The 16944-nt window shown below is 41.5% G+C and overlaps 1 protein-coding gene across 9 annotated transcripts in view; it reads left to right on the forward strand.

The window, feature by feature from the left end:
• The first annotated feature begins 3393 nt into the window (after positions 1-3393).
• Positions 3394-16944, forward strand: part of DLG1 (discs large MAGUK scaffold protein 1) — a 237004-nt gene continuing 223453 nt past the window's right edge. For 6 of the 9 annotated variants that reach the window (XM_084871550.1, XM_084871555.1, XM_084871556.1 and 3 more), the window contains exons 1-3: positions 4691-5120; positions 5626-5675; positions 6373-6504. In XM_084871550.1, the coding sequence (XP_084727676.1) occupies positions 5657-5675; positions 6373-6504 (151 nt within the window). In that variant the 5' untranslated portion in view covers positions 4691-5120; positions 5626-5656. Of the gene's footprint in view, positions 3698-4690; positions 5121-5359; positions 5485-5625; positions 5676-6372; positions 6505-16944 lie in introns of those variants that run through there. The other 3 variants (XM_084871554.1, XM_084871552.1, XM_084871553.1) reach the window with 3 other exon arrangements.

Below are 16944 nucleotides of genomic sequence, written 5' to 3' on the forward strand. Positions count from 1 at the left end.
TTTATCAGAATCTTTTTCAGCGTCACCTTTTTTCTCTTAGTATCTGCCTTTCTGGCACATGCATGGGCATGCACACACACACACACACACACACACACACACGCACAGGGATTGTTTAATTTAGAAAGTAGTCAAGTAGAGAAAAGGCAATGTAGTCTAATGGAAAAAACAATGAACTAATAATGTTCAGTCCCAGGCTGATTGCCTAGACTGAGTTGTTTATTTTGTTCTTCCTTAGTGTCTTCCCCTGCAAAGTGGGAGAACATAACCAATAAGTTTATCTCAGATGTCCTTGAATGCTATATGAAGGTCTATACCAGTATAAGAGTATATCAGTTTGAATGGGAGGCAGTTACTAGTCCAACACCTACTTGGGAACCACTAAATAATAATATAAAAATTTGTGAATGGATCAACCTTTGAAAAGCATGAGTTCAATGCAATTGTCATGGAAATGAGCAACTGTCCAACATTTTTGCAAGACTTGGTGTCAACTTGTATCTTTTGCTCTAATAAAAGTTATCTATGTAGAAGGTTAGTCCCTGTACCACTTAACCTGGGTAGGATGGATTCTTGATATAGATAAAATGGTACTAGTAGCAAAGAAAGGACTAAAGTTTTAAGTGCTTAGAACTTTGGTCTCAGAGGTCACTTACTCCAATTTTCCGTTTCTGTCCAGGAAGCTTTGCCAGACTCTTCCAGCCTCTGCTTGACGGGAAACGCCCACCACGCTGGGGCAGCTCTTTGGAATTTTGGACAGTTCTGACAAATCATGTTTAAAAAATGCCCTGTGTCTTTGTAACTTTCATTCATTAGTTTTAGTCCTGTCCCGTGGATACACAGAAGAAGCCTGTTGGAAGACTGAAGTTAATCTTCATGGAATGCTGTCATTTCTCTAAGAAATGACTCTAGATTCTACAACTGTTCCTCTTGAGGCAAAGTTTCATATTCCCTCTTGTTCTGGTTATTCTCTTTTTCCCCCCAGATGCTGGTTTGTCTAGATACCTCTTAAAGTGTGCTGCTTGCCTGGCTGGTGTGGCTTAGTGATTTTGTGGGGCATGCAGGAGGCAGCCAATCAATGATTCTCTTTTATAATTGATGTTTCCATATATCTCTCTCTTCTTCCATCTCTGAAATATAGAGTTTAAAAAGTATGCTGCCAGGAAATGCCCCCTGAGCATTTTGTGGAGATCTAACCATTATGATCACTTCCATCATTCTCAACACTGTTCCTCTTCTTGTGGCCTAAGCATTTTTGACAGCATCAAATCCCTTCTCTTCAGTGATTGCCTTGGCACAGGCAGCAAACTGCTACTCTGCCAGAGCGAGAGCAAAAGATGCAGTCGAGTCTGGCTGCATCTAGGAACCTTTACAGAGAATAGGCTGGGGACCTGGACAGGGGCGAGAACAAAGATAGATGTGGAACTATAGAGTGGCTTGTTTGGGATGGTTGGGAAGGGAAGATTTAGAACTGAGAGATAGTAAAAGTTAATTTGAAGCTGAAAAATTTGAAGCGGAGGTCGGAAAAGTAATCAGATCCTATCCTGGATCCTATTCAATAGCAGCTGCTACTTGCATAAAGCAAGGAAGTCTTCAAAGAAATCAAAGTTGTTAGGAAAAATCCAGATGTTGTTGCTTTTGTATGTTGCCATAGTATGCTGGCTAGTCTCCAAGATGGCCACTAATGATTCTTATCTCCTTGCTTCCTTGTTCATACTCTTCAGGCTAAGTAACCAATAGAATACTGTGGAAATGATGGATGTTACTTCTGATTAGGTCATGAAAGATGTGGCTGTTGCCTTGCTCTCATGGATCACTTGCTCTTGGAGGATGTCAGCCACCATGTCATGAAGACATTCAAGCCCTGCAGAAAGATCTTCATGGTAAGAAACTTGGGCTTCTTGCCAACTGCCAGCAACTTAGTAGCCTTGTGAGTGAGCCATGTTGGAAGAGTCTCCCTTAATCCCAGTTAAACCTTTAGAGGACTGCGGCCCTTATAGATTCCCTTGACTGTAACCTTTAGAGACACCAAACCTGAACTATCCAGCTAAGTTCCTCCTGAATCCCTCATCTAGAAAAACTATGAAATAATGTTTATTGCTGTTTAAATTACTAAGCTACTAAGTTTAAAGTCACTAAAGTTTGAGGAATTTGTTACGCAGCTATGGATAATTAATACAGATAGGATAGAAAGGAGGAATGAAAAGTAAAGGCTGCCGAAACCGGTTTGGCTCAGTGGATAGAGCATTGGCCTACAGACTGAAAGGTCCCAGGTTCCATTCTGGTCAAGGGCATGTACCTTGGTTGCGGGCACATCCCCGGTAAGGGGTGTGCAAGAGGCAGCTGATTGGGGTTTCTCTCTCATTGATGTTTCTAACTCTCTATCCCTCTCATCCTCTCTGGTAAAAAATCAATAAAATATTTTTAAAAAGAAAAGAAAAAAAGGCTGCTCATACTAGGCTTGGACTTGTCCTGGCCACTAGAAGTGGAACAAGGACTAGCTTCATTTCTACTTTAGGAGACTGCTGACAGCCACCTAGGGCTAGAAGTTGACAAGTAGGTCCTCCTGTCTCCTCTGCCTCCTACCCCTAGGGGAGGACTAGGATGACATTGAGAACTCACACAAATTTTGTTTACAGCTTTTCAGTGGCTCCTGAGAAAAGCTGTATTGTCCTGCTAGTAGGCTTTGGGTCCTTGAGAGCATGGCTCAGATCTTATTTGTTTCTATCCCCATTGCCTAGCAAGTGAACATTTATGAACAATGAATGATATTAAGGGAGAGAGCAAAATACCTCCTCCTTCTGAATTCTGGAGAGTCCATTCTTGTAGAGGAATCACAGTTCATCAAGGAAGTTTCAGTAATAATAGCATGCATGGCATCAGACATTTTCACTATTTAAAAAAAACCCAAAAACCAAACCACCCCATTTCACTGTTTTAAAAAGTCCCTCTATTTAAGTTCATTGCTTTTAAGAGCTTCCTTTCACATGACCATTCATTTCTTCTATGAAGTGTTGCTTTAACTGTTGCTCAAACTCCCAAGATGCTTAATTCAAGGGAGCAAAGATCTGCTGCAGATATACTAACATACCACTGCCAAAGCTGCCCAAAAATCACGGTGGAAATAGCCCTGGAATAGAATCAGAAGACCTGTTTCCGGGCTGCTGTCACCGATTAGCACATATGTCCTTGGACAAGTTTGCTCCCTCTCTCTACTCCTCAGTTGTTTTTTTTACCTTCAACTGAGGAAGTGGGTCCAGTGGGAGTCCTCACAAGTTTGGGTTCCAAGGTGCAATCCAAAAGTGAAAGCAGTGGCCAGTATGCCTCCTATGGGTTCAGTACAAGGTTCCCTGGACTTCCCTTTCCATCCCAAGGATGTGGCTTCAGTGAAAGGCTGTCAAGTTTACTGACTGGGAAGAGTCTTCCGGGTTTGAAAGCACGATCTCCGCGTTTCCAGTTGGGTTACCAATCCTGGGTGACCTTGGGCAAATTCTTCTCTCTGGACCTCGGAGCACGGACGTCCCTGTTATCCAGAAGAGGCTCGAAGACCTGGGAAGTGACCTGGAGAACTTCCCGTGAGACTGTTTCCTATCAACTGGGCATCTCAGCCCCTGCGCGGGGTCCAGCCCCGCCTGCAGTCCGCTCCCAGGCGCAGTCGAAACTTCAAGCAGCTGGGCTCCTGAGGAGGTGGCTACAGGTGAGTTCTTAAAGGGGCCGCTCGAGCTTGGGCAATACCTGAGACTGAAGCCTGGGCGGGGGACGCAGGCCAGGAGGAATGAATGGGAAAGTAAAAGACGGAACTTCCCTTCCCACGCTTACATGCATTCCCGCTTGGAATTAATCTCAGAGATTTTTAAAATCCACTAGGAACACCCTAACACTTGTATCAAAGTAACTAATCTCCCCATTTTATCTGCCTTTCTTTCATTAACAACCTCCTCCCCTCCCCCGGAAAATTTTTACTAATGGGCAAAGAGTAACTTAAAAAAAAAAAATCCACACGAAGTGGAAGACAGTGCAGGGATGGGACCCCAGCCCAAGCACCTCTCCCCCGCTCCCCCTTCCCAGGCTCCGCCTTCTCCCGCCCTCTGACGTGGCCGGTGCCAGCTAATGCTCCGCCGGGTCGCTCCTCCAGGTGGGACACCCACCCCGGGGGCGACAGGCACTTTCTCCTGAATGGAGTTGAAAAAGCAGCACGTGTTTAGGTGTTTAGGGAGGTTACAGCGTGTCCCCCGGAAAGTGCCTCGGACCCGGTGCTGGTGAAGCCACCTCTGTCTTCAGACACCCCGACCCTTTCGAGGCCGGGGTGCGCCCCGCTCCAAACCGCGGGACAACCCCCGGTGGGTTCTAGGGCGAGCCCTCCCGGGCCACCTGTAGAGCCCGCGTGCCAACTCCTTTGTCCTCGAAGCCCCTCCGCGGGCCGCCCTGGGAGCGAGGAGGGTCACCAGGATGCCGCCTGGGGTCCGCCTCCCCCTCCCCGGCCCCCGCCCGGCCCTCCTCCCCTCCCCACCCGCCGGCAGCGCGGAGAGCCCGGGGCGCCTCGCGAGCCGCCTCCTCACTTCCCATTGGCTGCGGGCGCCGGGGAGGCGGTCACGTGGGGGCGCGGCCGTCCAGCCTCGGGGCCGCCATCTTGGCGGAAAGTTTGGGGGGGAGAGAGGTTGGGGGCGCGGAAGGAGGCGAGGTTCCGGGGGTGGGACGGCGAGGAGGGGCGAGCGGGCGATCCGGGGAGCGGGCCCGGGCGAGCGAGGAGGAGGCGGCGGCCGAGGGCGAGGAAGAGGCCGCGGGGGTGCGGCCGCCGCGGGGAGCTCCTCCCTCCCTCCCCCCGGTTCCCTCACCCCCGGTTCCCTCACCCCCCTCAGCTGAGCTCCTCCGGCCCCGGGCGGGCGGGGCGGGGGGACGTGGAGCGGGGCCGGGCGGGGGAGCCGCCCCGAGGAGGTCGGAGCGCACGCCGCTCTCCGGAAGGAACTTTGTGGCGGCGCCGCAGGTGTGGGGCCCGCGGCGGAGAGCGGCCCGCGGCGGAGGGAGTGCATGCGGGGCGCCAGGGCGGCGCGGAGAGCGGCCGCTGCCCAGTCCGGCCCCCGCCGGAGGCGCCCGGAGGAAGCGCGCCCGGAGGGAGACAGGCAAGCGAGAGGAGGGGGCCCGGGCGCGGCGCGGCGAGGAGCCCCGCCGGTCCGGTTCTCGGAGCGGTTTACCGCCGCCGCTGGCTGGGGGGCGGGGGGCCGGGGTTTCGGGCGCCGGGTCCCCATCCCAGGCGCCGGCGGGGAGTCTGCACGCCGGTGCCTCCGGGGGAGGGGTGGCCTCCCGTCTGGGCATTGGGTGCTGTTTGGAGAGGGGGCTGCTTTCGAGGAGGAGCATCTGGAAGCCGACTTGGGTCCCCTCTCCGCTTGCAGAGGTGTCACCCCCCTGATGAAAGCTTTCTTCTTGAGTGACTGGCACCGCTGGGTTTGGAGGCGCTGCCATTCACTTGGGGAAAACTTTGCCCAGGTGGGTTCTCCCAGGTGGGGCTGGCTGGGAGTTTTTCCGATGGGAGATTTGGGGGGAGGGAGGGGGGGAAATGCTAGTTTCACCCACGAGTCTCTCTTCTCTGTCTTGAGTTGTGTTTCTTCTCTGATTTATGTTTTAAAGGTGTGTGCCCTCTTCCTGATCCTGGGGAAAAATGCCGGTCCGGAAACAAGGTGAGAGATCAGCATGTGTGGTGGAACTGATCTCGTGGGTGGCACTTGCTTGTCTGTATGTTTGTTTTCTGATGGCTGGGTTTTATTCATGTTGAACTCGAATGAGACGGCCCAGTCCCATCCTGGCTGCTTAGGGAATCTGTAAGCTTCACGTCATTCAGAAGGTGGGACACACATCCATATGTTCGTCAAACTTTTTCTTGGTGTCGCTCTAGAAACTATTATAGAGAGGCGATGTTTTACAAACTCTGAACGTCGTCTTAAAAACTGAATGGGTGTTTTAATATTTCACGATATAATTCTTGCTAAACACTGTTTTGAGCAATGTGGGATACTCATATAGTTTTTTAAACTATAATTTTGAAACAGTTAATATTTGGGTTATAATGACAAATTATAGATTTTCTGCTTTTGCATATCGGATCAGCTGTAACTGTTACCAATACTTTGATTAAAGTGATCTTTTATGGTGGTAAACTACCAGTACACATTTATTAAAACTGTGTGCCTTGCTCTTTTTCTACTGTGACATATATTTCAAATTTTAAAAATCATTCTAAGGAATAGAGAGGTGTGCATGAACCTAGCAGCATCAGTTGACCAGGAGGATTTGGGAACTGTATAGATGCCTTGCAGAATCATTTGCTGCACAGCTACTTGTAAAATAATTTTAATCAGACTATATTTTTTTCTTCAGATACCCAGAGAGCATTGCAACTGCTGGAAGAATATCGTTCGAAACTAAGCCAAACTGAAGACAGACAGCTCAGAAGTTCCATAGAACGGGTTATTAACATATTTCAGAGCAACCTCTTTCAGGCTTTAATAGGTGGGAGTCAAAACTTTGTGACCATTATGTGTCAGCTAGGCTTAATGTTCCTGTGATTTAATTTATTTTAAACTTAAGAGAGTGATGTACTTGGTTCTCTTTGATGCATTCAGTAACTTGAACATCCAGTGAGTTATGTATTTCGATAGGCCAATATTCTTTCTAAAAATATCTAAGACAGCCTTTCACTATGATTATTTTAGTAATCTTCGAAAACAATGTTTTCTGTTCTAGTATTAACTATTAAAAGAGGGTGTAGTTAGAAAAATGTTTCACTACTTTAAAGTTAACGACTGAGTAACTGTTAGCTTTCCGTATTTGATTTGTATTTCTCTGGAGTCCTTGAAAATGTTTGAAGAGTTAACAGAGCATTCATTTACCTTAACATAGACCTCTGTTTAAACTTGGCATTCAGAATTTTAGATCTGAAAATGGTCTTAGAGATGATCTTGTCCAATCTTATTTTATAGGCAAGAAAATTGAAACCAAATTGTATTCTTAATTGTAACTTAAATTTGAAATGATGCATTGTTTTAAATGAGAACTGAATAAATAAGAGTCCTGCATTCTATTCCTGACACTGCCATTAATTGAATGATACTACGTAAATTATATAACCTTTTCTTGATAATATATTCTCTAGAATGTGGATGCAATGGAATAGTGGTTTTAAGACTTTTTTAAAAAGTAGCTAGATCCTTTTTTAAAACAAAATCCTATATTTTGTAAACAATCACCAATGTATAAAACAAGGTGATCAGTCTCTGGCCCTCTCCTCTAGTTACCTGAAAAAGTGTACAAACCAGTGAACTAAAAATTTGTCTTTTCCAATGCTAAGAATAAAATTTTTTTTTATTAGTCACTGACTATATAACATATTAAAATAAGACCTGTACTTGATTGCATTATAGTTATTTCCTCAGTAACCTCCAAGTAGATATAGCTTTATATCTCATCTATCTGTTGATAGAGTAACTTTTGATGTGATTTGAGGTCCACTTTCAAGTTAGTGTACTCAGAAATAACTTGCTGGTAAATTGGTATTTTCTACAAAATTTGTTTTAGAATCGAAGATTTTAAAAACCATTCAATACACCTGAATAAGTTTTTAAAATTTAACATTATTATAAACTTTAAAAAATATACAAAACTAGAGATTACAGTATAATGAACTGTTATATATCTATCACTTACCTTAAAAAATTATCAATATTTTGCTTTTTTTTTAAACTGATGAACTATAAACTGATGAACATATTTTATATTTGAATTTCTAAACTGATGTTTAAGGTCCAAATTGACGATTAAATTGGATTCTTCTGTAAAAACAGCAAAAAAAAAAAGAAAGGGAAATAATTTTTTGTTATTTGGTTTTCTAACCCAATATTAAACATAGGAATGTTTTATTTTGTGGGGTAACTGTTTAAAAAAATAGGATGAGTATTAAGTCCTCATTTACATATAGTTGTAGACATAGACAGATGCAGTTCTTCTGTGTGAAGTCTGCAACTTAAGAAAATTAGTTGCTTAGTGAAGTAACCAAACAGTTTATGCTTAGATTTCTCTGTAGATTGGAGGTAGATTTGCTGTTTGGAGATTTTTTTTTTTTTTTTTACATATTCTGCATTGCCTATTATGAATGTTTTTATCTATTCTTATTCATAATTGAATTCTGATAGAATCAGTTTTCTAATTATTAAGGTTATATTTGTGAATCTTTGTCCTGCATAATTTCATTGGTTGTGAATTTACTTTGATATTTAGATTTACTTATATTTAAAATTTTTTTGGGTGGGGGTGTGGTATCAGATTTTGGTTTAAGGAAAGTAATAGATTTTAGGAATTTTGAAACAGGTTGATTTTGTAGAGGTTTTCATTCTGTAATTGAATTGTTAACAAACATGTGCATTCCTTTCTATTTGCTGAATTTAGATTAATTTATTAGACTTTAGTACTTATTTCAGTGTTTGAAAATATTTAGGTCAATTTCATTTTCATTTTCCTCTGCACCTACACCATTGTTTTTGAAATAGTGTGATAATGTACTTTGCACCTGTAAATCAACATTGCAGGATCATATGGTAGTTATATTTTAATATTTGAGGAACTATCATACTGTTTTCCATAGAAGCCATCTTAATGGATATCAGAATATGACACTTTAAGTGTGTGTAAACAAATAATGGCTAACATTTATTTATTGAGCATCTGGTTAGTTATCATAATCTTATAAGGTGTGTATATTCACCTTGAGATTATTATACATACCATTTTATAGATTAGAAAACTGAGGCACTGAGAAATGACTTATTTTGCCCAACGATGCTAAATTGTGGAGCCAGAGGCTTATAGAGAGTTAGAAACATTGATGAGAGAGAAACATCAATCAGCTGCCTCCTGCACACCCCCTACTGGGGATGTGCCGGAAACCAAGGTACATGCTCTTGACCGGATCAAACCTGGGTCCTTTCAGTCCACAGGCCGACGCTCTATCCACTGAGCCAAATCGGTTTCGGCAGGCTGAATATTTTAATGTAATAAAGACCACTAACAACAATCATGCTTAACATAGATATTGATCTGTAGGGTCAGTGGTATTTTATTTATTTATTTGTTTGTTTGTTTATTTATTTATTTACTTTGAAGGTGAATGAATGTTCATGAAGATGGAATTTATGTATTTTGAAAAGCATAGTTAACTTAGTAAGCAAAGGGTGAACTTCCAGGTTTAATGGTAAAATGTCAGAATTTTCTTAGATTTTTTGACTTGTTATTGATTCCAGTAATGTTAAATTTTAATCTGTTGCTGTGTGTGTATAACTTTGCAGGATAGGTTTGAGAAAGAAAAACATATATGGATGTGGATCAACTAATATAGTAGCTAAAATTTTATGGAATTGGAGGAAAATTTTATAAAATTTTTAGTTGGTGGTTTTGATTGAATTAAATTGTTAATAGTTTCATTACTACTGATCTGAATCAGTGCTTTGATTATGTTGAATCTGGTTGAATTCTCTTTAGAACCTTTTAATCACATCTATAAAGCATCTATAAATATTTTTTGTAGTTTAAGCTATTTCATTTACATAGGGTCAAATTTCTCTACTGAATTTTTCCTTTTCTAATTATTTTTTCAGTTCTCTATACAGTCTAGGACGAAGTATTTAATTTAGTTGTCATGTCTTTTTAGTGTCTTTTAATCTGGGTACATTTCCATAATCTTCCTTTATCTTTTATGACATTGACATTTTTGAAGAACACAGTTCTCCATTACTCTTATTTTTTTATATATTGTTTCTCATTTTGGGTTTTTTTTTATGCTTGCTCATGATTAGATTTAGGTTATGTATTCCATAGGGTTCTGAACATCCAGAGGTATACATCTTCTGCCCTTCATTGATGATGTTACTTTTGATCACCCAATTAAGGTGATATCTCATTACTCTACAATTACCTTCTTCTCCCCCCCCCCCCCTTTGCATCTTATAAGCAAATTAGAGGCCCAGTGCACAGATTCATCCACTGGTGGGGTCCTTCAGCCTGGCCTGAAGGGATCAGTGGGCCTCCACGCCCATGCAGCCCGGCCTTTCCGACCAGCTTATGGGCTCCAGCTCGCGGTCCACGTCTATCCCACACAGCATGAAGTAGTGCACGAAGCAGCAGGCAGCTGGGGAGGAGCCTGAGCTTGGGCTGGGCACCTCACTACTCCCGTTCATCCCAGCCCTGCTTGCGCCTGCAAGGGGAGCGTCCACGGGAGAGGCTAGTGCTGCCAAAGCTGCGCTTGCCAGCCATCAGCAGCCCATCAGCTGAGAGGCGTTCCTGCGCTCCCACTGTGAGAGTGCACTGACCACCAGGGGGCAGCTCCTGCATTGAGCGTCTGCCCCCTAGTGGGCAGTCTGCATTATAGCTACTGGCTGGTCGCCCGGTCATCCGGTCTCTTAGGCTTTTATATATATATAGACTAGAGGCCTGGTGCATGAAATTAGTGCATGGGGTGGGGAGGGTGTCCCTCAGCCCAGCCTGCACCCTCTCCAGTCTGGGACACCTTGAGGGATGTTAAACTGCTAAATGGGCAGTCGGACATCCCTCTCACAATTCAGGACTACTGGCTCCCAACTGCTCGCCTGCCTGCCTTCCTGACTACCCCTAACCACTTCTGCTGCCAGCCTGATCACCCCCTAACCACTCCCATGCCAGCCTGATTGATGTCTAACTGCTCCCCTGCCAGCCTATTTGCCCCCAACTTCCCTCCTCTGCTGGCCTGGCCACCCCAAACTGCCCTCTCCTACAGGGTTGATCGCCTCTACTACCCTTCCTTGCAAACCTGGTCCCTCTCATCTGCTCTCTCTTTGCAGGCCTGGTGCCTCCCAACTGCCCTCCCCTGCTGGCCATCTTGTGGTGGCCATCTTGTGTCCATCCACTAGGCACAGATTCCTTAACCTCAACTATGCATGTCAGAGGCTCATGCAGAGTCAGCAAAATGCAGTCCAGCAAGATGTGTTCTGGTGGCTGAGTCAGGACAGAGAAGGCAGGGGTAGGAACTATGACATTCTTTGGTCAGCGGATGGCAGGATTTTTGACCACATGCGGGCAGCTATCTTGTGTGTTGGAGTGATGGTCAATCTGCATATTACTCTTTTATTAGATAGGATAGAGGCCTGGTGCACGAGTGGGGACTGGCTGGTTTACCCTGAAGGGTGTCCCAGATCAGGGTGGGGGTTTCCTTGGAGTGTGGGGTGGCCTGCGTGAGGGGCCTGTGGTGGTTTGCAGGCCAGCCACGCCCCCCAGCGACCCAGCCTTTCTCAAATGCTCTCTGTGGCTGCAGCCATCTTGGTTGGGGTTAATTTACATACTCACTCCGATTGGCTGGTGGGCGTGGTTTTGAGTGGAGTGATGGTTAATTTGCATATTACTCTTATAAGATAGGACTAGAGTCCCTGTGCACAAAAATTCATGCTCTGGGGGCGTGGGGGTTCCTCAGCCCGGCCTGTCCTCTCTCACAGTCTGGGAGCCTTCAGGGGATGTCCTACTGATGGCTTAGGCCTAAGCAACAGTCTGGCCTCCCTCTGTAGGAGGTGACCACTGCCCCCATTATTCCACTACTGCTGCCACTGCTGGCTGCAGGCCCTCCTCTGCCCTCATAGCTGCTGTAGCTTTGTCTGTAAGGGCGTCCAGAAGACATCTGGTCTATCTGGTCTAATTAGCATATTACCGTTTTATTAGTATAGATTGCAGCAAAATTGTCACCTACAATTTAGCATTCATTGATATGATGCTTGCCTGAACCAGTTTTTACTATGTTCAAAATAACAGTTTTATAAAAGTAGTACTCCTCCGCATTTTCCAATTAACACTTGGCATCTTACTATAATTAAGAGCCCTTCTCTCCCATCTATCTGTCCATCTGTTGATGTATCTATTTTAATAATTGATAATTTATTACTATCCTTAATATTTTTGGTACTCAGGTTGTTTCAGATTTATCTGGTGGGAGCCCTCACAAACTTGTTCTTTTGTCCTTATGACGTGCCCTTATCATTTTTAAAAGCATTTTCTTACTTTTGGCTATAACATGATATTCTAGGTTCACTTGTACATATCCTGCCCCAGTCTTGGAATCAGCCATTTCTGAAAAGCTCTAGTTCCTTTTGATAAACACCTTGTTTTAAAGAATATGTATGTGAATACCATATGACTCTTTGTTGTATTTAAAGTAAAGTAAATTATTGTTGGATACTGGCTTGATATTTTTCCTGTTTCTAGTGTGTGAAGCACAAATTGTAAAACAATTCTGTTTTATATGATATTCTTTTCTTTGGTGATCAAAAAGGCTATTTAAATGTACATTGGCTTAGAAGAAAACAGTGAATCTGCTTGAGTAGATTTGAGAGTTGTCTCTCTTAATTAATAAAAACATTGTATTTGCTTTTAATCAATTATCTGATAAAATTTTTTCTTGCTAAATGACAGGGTTATGTTTACATGTTCATTCAGCCTTCTCTCCTCCTTGTTCCATAGGGTGAATATCTTTTTAAAATGTTATTCTTTGTGTATACATATGCACTTTCATTTTGCAAACTACCTGCACAAATAGAATTGTTTCTTTCATGGGAATTGATACTTAAAATCATTGTGTAAAGTGAAAAATCCCATCAGATTAAAATTATCCTTGAAAAATTTTCTGGAATTTAACACTGCCTCTCATTAACTACAATACAATTGTTTTTTCCTCTAATGGAAAGAAATAATTTTTTTCTTCAGTTGAGCAATATGTGAAGTAATTGGCTTGTGATTAAGTGGTCTCTTGTACTAAAAGCTAAAAAATCTAGAATCATTCTCAGCACAGTAAGATACAGAGAGGTGCTCACATTATGAGAGGTGCATGAAAATGGACACTATATGAGGCAACAGCCTTCACCCTTCTAATTTTTTATTTGTGACATTCACTTACTGGGGGTGGTCTGACAGGTAGAATGTTAGCTTTTTTTGGTAGAAGGAGGTGCTGTAGGTGAATTTGCCCACGTGCATATAGTGTGACTTTTCCATATTATCCATATTAACTTTTAAAAAAATATATTTTTACTGATATCAGAGAGGAAGGGAGAGGGAGAGAGAGATCTAAACATCAATGATGAGAGAGAATCATTGATTGGCTGCCTCTTTCACACCCCCTACTGGGGCTTGAGCCCACAACCTGGGCATGTGCCCTTGACTGGAATTAAACTGAGGACCCTTGAGTCCACAGGCCAACACTCTATCCACTGAGCCAAACCAGCTAGGGCCATATTAACTATTTTTATACCACAAAATTTATTATTTGATATCTTTCCATTTCAGTAGATTTGTGCAATTTTAAATGACTGTTTACATTGTATAGATTTACTGTAGTTTTATTAATGATGTCCTAGGAGCATTTAGGCATATAATTTTTTGGAATTATAGATTATATTGCATTTGTATATGCCTCTTTCTTCTGCATCCTTTATTATATCCTTTGGATATCTTTTCTAGAAATGAATTGCTAGGTATAAGGGGATATGAATTTTAAAAGGCTTTTGATGTAATTCATTAAATTACCCTTAGAAATGTTTTATAGATTCAAATTTTTAGGCACTATGTAGAAAAACGACTAATTATATCCTAAACAATATGGAGTATTCATTTTTTTAATATTTTTTACTCTGATATGTAAAATATATATTTAGTCTTTTTGATGTTTTATTGTGTGTGTGTCTGATTAAAGAAATGACCAGTTATGTCAGAATTTTCCTACATTGTTGCTTTTAATTTATTTTGTGAATTGTTTGTTCATATCATTTGTCCCTCTCATCACCTTTTCTCCACTTTTTTTCTTAGCGGTATAAAATCTGTTAGAGATATTAACTTTACCTGCCATGTAAGTGTATTTGTTCTTAAACTTTTATTTAAAAAACACAGGTATGTTTATATATGGTTAGATTTACCAGTTGTGTGTGTATGTGCGCGTGCGCGTGTTTTTTGCTCTTAGTACCATGATTAGAAAGGCTTTCCTATCCCCAAGATTATTATTAGATTTAAATTTTTTTATGGCTTCTATTTTTAACATTTAAATCTTTAATAGATTAGAAGTTATTATTTTTTAAATTCTCACCTGATTGTGTAAATTGTTTTGAGAGTGAGAGAAAAAACAAACCATCGTTCGGTTGCCTTCTGTACATGCCCCGACCGGGTCAAATCCATAACCTAGGTATGTCAGGGCACCTTGGGAATTGAACCCACAACCTTTAGTTGCACAGGATGATGCTCCAACCAACTAAGCCACACTGGCCAGGGATAGGTTGGAAAGTATTTTGAAATAAAGTATGAGATTGCTTTTTAAAGCAGAATTTGTTATTTATTATGCTCCCTTGTACGTTTTCTTAAATTATTATAGCCCTTCTAATAATTTTCAGCAGTTTTAGGTTTACAGAAAATTTGATTGGAAAATACAGAGTTCCCATGTCATCATCACCTCCTCCCCCTTCCCCTATTATTAACATCTTGCACTACTGTGGTATATTTGTTACAGTTGATAAGCCAATATTGATATATTGTTATTGACTAAAGTTCATAATTTACATTGGAGTTCACTTTTTGTGTGATAAAATTGACATTCACATTTGTTGCTTTAGCATATGTATCCACCATTTTAGTATCAGACAAAGTAGTTTTACTGCCCTAAAAATCTCTTGTGTTCCACCTGTTTCTTCCTCCCCCAGAACCCATGGCAACCAATGATCTTTTTATTATCTCCATAATTTTGTCTTTCAGATTGGCTTCTTTCACTTAGCAACATGTATTTAAGGTTTCTCTGTCTTTTCATGGCTTGGTAGTTGATATCTTTTTTTTTTTTTTTTTTACAGACTTTATTTTTAAGAATAGTTTTGGGTTCATAGCAAATTGAGAGAAAGGTCCAGAGATTCTCCATATATTCCCTGCCCCAGCACATAACATAGCCTTCCCCATTATCAACATCCCCCACCAGAATGGTACATTTGTGACAGTTGACGAACCTACATGGGCAATATCATTATTACCCAAAGTCCATAGTGTACTTTAGTGTTCACTCTGTACATTTTATAGGTTTGGATAAATGTATAATGACATATATCCATCATTATAGTATACAGAATAGTTTCACTGCCTTAAAAATCCTCTGTACTCTGCCTGTTCATCCCTTTCCTACTTCTAACCCCTGATAATCACTGATCTTTTTTTGTTATCTCCATAGTTCTGCCTTTTTTAGGATGGCATATAATTGGAATCACACAACCTGTAGCCTTTTCAGATTGGCTTCTTTCATTTAGTAATACACATTTAAAGTTCTTCCACATCCTTTTATGGTTTGATAGCTCTTTTTTTTATACTGAATAATATTGATTGTCTGGATGTACCAGTTTATCTTTTCATCTATTGAAGTATATCTAGGTTTCTTCCAAGTTTTGGAAGTTATGATAAAGCTGCTACCAACACATGTGTATAGATTTTTGTGTGGACATTTAAGTTTTCAACTTATTTGAATAAATATCCAGGAGTGCAATTGCTGGATTGTACCGTAAGAGTATGCTTAGCTTTGTAACAAACTATAACTGTCTTCTAAATTGGGTGGCAATGAATTAGAGTTCCTGTTGTTCCATGTCCTTGCCAGCATTTGGTGTTGTCAGTGTTCTGTAATTTGGCCATGCTAATACCGTGTTTCCCCGAAAATAAGACATCCTCCAAAAATAAGATCTAGCTCATGGAAAGATAAGACATCCCCTAAAAATAAGACCTAGCGCAACTTTGGGAGAAAAAATTAATATAAGACACTGTCTTATTTTCGGGGAAACAGGGTAGATGCAGAGGGGTATCTCATTGTTTTAATGTGCATTTCCCTGATGACATGTGCAGCACTTTTTCATGTGCTTGTCTATGTGTAGTATAAGTGTAACTTTATATGTACTGGGAAAGAAATATTTGTGTGATGGGTTTCATTGCAATATTCACTGTCTTAAGTTAATCGCGTTTGTGTGGTGGTTGGGAACCAATCTTGCAATATTTCTGAAGTAGAACTGTATTTTGTGTCACTACTTTCAATTCTTGTGGTTATTATATACTTGGAAGTTGAATTGCTGGGTCAAATGGTCATTCTATGTTTAATGTTTTGAAGGACCACTATACTGTTTTTCTACAGTAGCTGCGTAATTTTATACTCCTACTAACAATTAAGGCTTTAATTTCTCTACATCTTCATCAAGACTATTTTCTGTTTTGTTGAGGATACTTGCTATCCTAATGGGTTTTACTCAGCTTATTTTGTCTTAAGCCTGATATTGTTTAAATAATATGAATATTTGGTTCTCTAGTCCAGCGGTCACCAACCTTTTTGACCTCGCAGACTACCAGTTGGCGATCACTGCTCCAAAGGTTTCCTTAAACCAGCAGTTGCCAACCTTTCGGACCTCCAACAGTTGGCAACTGTTGCTCTAGTCCTTGGGAGCTCAGATATAGCAAACTAGAAAGGTCTGTTTGGTAGATGAATATAAGACCTAGATTTAAGGCATTTCAATTGCTAATAGTTGGATGCAAATGAACTTCTGAAAATTTTATGTAGGGAACACTCTGTTCCTTAACCATACCAGGTAGTAGAATGTTACTCTGAGTTAAATTAGTCTAGATCTCAGTTGTCCATATGGTAGCCATTAGCCAAATATGCCTATTTAAATTAATTAAACCTAGATGAAATGATAAATTCAGTTCCGCAGTTACACTAGTCACATTTTAAGTGTTCAATTGTCATATGTAGGTAGTGGCCACCATATTTAGAGATAGTGGAAGGAAGGGGGAGAGGCAGAGAGACATCAATGAGAAAGAAACACATCATTTGGTTGCCTCCTACAAAAGCCTGACTAGGGATGGGGATAAAGCCTACAACCTAGGCAC

The sequence above is a fragment of the Pipistrellus hanaki genome, assembly GCF_964339955.1.
Source record: "Pipistrellus hanaki genome assembly, chromosome: 2".
Taxonomy (NCBI): Eukaryota; Metazoa; Chordata; class Mammalia; order Chiroptera; family Vespertilionidae; genus Pipistrellus; species Pipistrellus hanaki.